This window comes from Lolium perenne, chromosome 3 (assembly GCF_019359855.2).
Source record: "Lolium perenne isolate Kyuss_39 chromosome 3, Kyuss_2.0, whole genome shotgun sequence".
NCBI lineage: Eukaryota > Viridiplantae > Streptophyta > Magnoliopsida > Poales > Poaceae > Lolium > Lolium perenne.
Window position 1 is genome coordinate 203,800,457 of NC_067246.2, and position 3,553 is coordinate 203,804,009.

A 3,553-nucleotide genomic window follows, 5' to 3' on the forward strand; every position below is an offset into this window, starting at 1 on the left:
TTAATGACCGCTAACCTTATTTTGGGTAATGTGTAAGGTCATGTATAGTAGAATACATGTCTATTTCTTAGTCCCTTCATCATTTAGAGAATGCAATTATTATATGTCGCACAATTCATTCTCTCTCATCCAAATAAGTAAAGAATCTAACGTGGAGACTCTAACAAAAGGTTGATGTCATCACATTGTGCATGTCCTAACAGGCGGCCGGGACCTACCCCCTTCGCAAATCTCGAAAAATAGGATTCTCGTCAAAGTGTGTTGTATCTGCATATCGTTCGTCACCACTACTCGATCCTATCCTGCCATGGATCGTCTATAAACTAGAGCATCAAACATATTCTACATGATTACGATAATGGCAACAATTATACAAGATAAATTATTGCCACCATTGACATTTATGTTATATAGTTTCGTTTTACACATTTTCTAGTACTAATTTAGTTGGATCCCACATTTTGACGGTGGCTCTACGTTTTGGTGAGACATGAACCCTCCAATTTAGTGTCAAATATGTGAATTACAAAAGGTTTTACCTCTATTTCTAGATAAGTACATATATGTAAAATTTGTTTTATTGCCTTGTTTACAAGTTTGCCACATTATTGCCTTCTAATATATTTTCATTTTAGTAATTAAAATGTAAAATTGACATACTATTACTTCTAAAAATAACCATGGGATCAAAGGCAGACAATGGCTATCGGTCATCAAATGTGGTGCATATTGAAATCCTTCCTCATTATTTATTACTTGATCCTCTCAGGCACGGTGTAAACATTAGAGCGCCAATCACGTTTTACTTGCTGACAATCATGCATATAATGCATGCCAAATCTTCTCTCAGAGTTAGACTAGTCACAATGCATAATATCATATAGAAATATCATGCGTATGATACTAGTACATTTAATATGTCTACAATGTATGGTATCATGTACTAGTACCATAGTCTTCGTATATTATATTAATTGATTTGTAGAATTTTAATGCAAATTTATGTACAAGATGTATTTGATATTAAATTTTCTAGTACTACGCGTTATGATACGGTATCTACCTATGATACTACAATCTTCTCTTTCATCTTTAATTGCACTGCCACATCAACACCTATGATACTCCTATTGTGGGTAGTCTCAGAAGTAGTGTATCGGAAATTGACAAATCATTGTGATATTTCCAACATATGACCACATATTTTAATGATATATACTGCTGAGTGTGGGGGCATTGCCGATACACTGCTTAACGATAGTATTAATTAAAATATACGCATGTTTGATATGCATGCGATCACATGGTGTTCTATAAAAGGGGGTCAAAAAGACCTCACCTGGAATACAAAACGGCAAAGTATAGATCTTGAACGCTTTCGTTGTTAAGCAGCTAGCATATGTGTTCTCAATCTCCAGTTAGATAGCTTAGTTCAGGCTGTAGTCAGGTAGGAGTTGCCAGCGTTACTAAGATGGGGAGTTTCATGGGCCGGTATCCAACTTCCCTGCCCGTCGTCCTCCTCGTCTCTGCTGTTCTGCTGCTTAACGCTGACCTAGGATTGTGCGGCTGCTTCAAGCGCATCTTCACCTTCGGCGACTCCATCATCGACACTGGCAACGGTGCTTATGCAGGCGGCAACAACCCTGGCCCGATCACACAACTCCCTTATGGAATGACCTACTTCCACCAGCCCACTGGCCGCGTATCTGACGGGCGTGTCATCGTCGATTTCTACGGTGAGTATTGGTATTCCTCTCGTGCCAATTCTCAATGGTTGTTTCATACATGAATGTAATCTGAATTGTGTGAGCGTTACTTATGTATGTTTCAGCTCAAGCGCTGGGGCTGCCACTGCTGCCACCGAGCATGCCTCAGGCGGGCACAGGGCAGTTTCCAACCGGCGCCAACTTTGCTGTGTTCGGCTCCCTGGCGCTGTCCCCGGACTACTACAAGACCAAGTATAACTTCACGATGCCGATGCCTTGGTGCCTCGACCGTCAGCTCGATTCCTTCAAGATGGTGCTCGCCAGGATAGCTCCGGGAGAAGGTACGTAAACCTATATATACCGGTGAAAGAAATAGTGCTGGGCTGCTGGCTTAGTTTCGCTATAGCGACTAATCCTTTTCATATGTGACCATCAGCTGCCACCAAGAGTCTCCTTGGCGAGTCCCTCGTCGTGATGGGCGAGATCGGCGGCAACGACTACAACTTCTGGTTCTCTGCTCGGCGCAGCCGTGAGATCGCCGACAAGTACATGCCCGATGTAGTCGCCCGCATAGGCGCCGGCGTCCAGGAGGTGATCGGCCTCGGCGCTAGGACCGTACTCGTCCCGGGCAACTTCCCCATCGGATGCGTGCCGGCTTACCTGAGCGGTTTCAGGACGGACAACTCCGCGGATTACGACGAGTTCCGCTGCCTCAGGTGGTTCAACGATTTCTCCCAGAGGCACAACCAGGCGCTGAAGCAGGAGATTAGCCGGCTCAGGGCGCACAACCCTGGCGCGAAGATCATCTACGCTGACTACTACGGTGCTGCCATGGAATTCGTTAGGAATCCCCATAACCATGGTACGTACTAGCAATTTCGGAAATCACTCGATCAAGAATTAATCCCCACAATTAACTATCGTAATTATTGACGTGTTGATCGATCAATGCCTCTCCACATCACTTGGACGGACAGGTATCGATGACCCTCTCGTGGCATGCTGTGGCGGCGCCGGCCCGTACCATACCGGCAAGTCGTGCAACAACACGGCCACCATCTGGGGTGACCCTGCCAAGTTTGCCAGCTGGGACCAGATCCACATGACGGAGAAGGCGTATAGCGTCATCGCCGATGGGGTGTTGAACGGCTCCTACGCGGACTCGTCGTTGCTCCACGCTTGCTAGCACAGTGCATTTGTTTCCCCTGGACTTTGCAAGAACTATTCTTACTTCTTACTTCCTCAGTCCTCCTCAAATAAGTAAGAAGTGTACTTCTAACTCTTATCCTAAGTTAGAGATTTTAAAACTTCGACCTACTTTATTGAAAAAGGAATTGCTGCCTGAGAACTAATTTACTGCTCACTCATGTCCAAAACCGATAGTTCTACATCGCGATCGTGCGTCGTATGAGTTGCAGCTAAGATCTTTAGTTGCAAACGGCGTAACCAGTTGCAGATAGGTTGCAACTAATATTTTTAAATTGCAAGTCAAGTTGCAATTGAAAATTTTCCAGCTACGAGTTGGGTTACAACTAAGATTTTCAAATCGCAAGTAAGTTGTAACCGGAATGGTTCACATGGTACTAAACTATGGGATGACATCACTTGACTGAGAATTAAGCTTGTCACCCCTTACTAAAAAGAGTAGCAACAATACTGTGATGGCACTAGCATAGATGTTCATCCGGGGGAAATAGTATCAACCAGTTCAGTCTAAGTCTAGGATAAATCTCGAGTCCAATGAAACCAGCTCATAAAAATGTGTTGACATCGAGAGTGAAAGATTCATTTTTTGGTAAGAGAAATTGCACTTTGACTAAAATAAATTTATTTCTCTTGCTCCATTC

General features: G+C 43.8%; 1 protein-coding gene across 1 annotated transcript; it reads left to right on the forward strand.

Annotated features, from left to right (window-relative positions):
• The first annotated feature begins 1,287 nt into the window (after positions 1-1,287).
• Positions 1,288-3,069, forward strand: LOC127338499 (GDSL esterase/lipase At1g28600). The gene is made up of 4 exons (XM_051364586.2): positions 1,288-1,736; positions 1,832-2,047; positions 2,143-2,568; positions 2,684-3,069. The coding sequence occupies exons 1-4, from the start codon at positions 1,472-1,474 to the stop codon at positions 2,890-2,892; spliced, it is 1,116 nt and encodes a 371-aa protein (XP_051220546.1). The 5' UTR covers positions 1,288-1,471; the 3' UTR covers positions 2,893-3,069.
• The last annotated feature ends 484 nt before the right edge of the window (positions 3,070-3,553 follow it).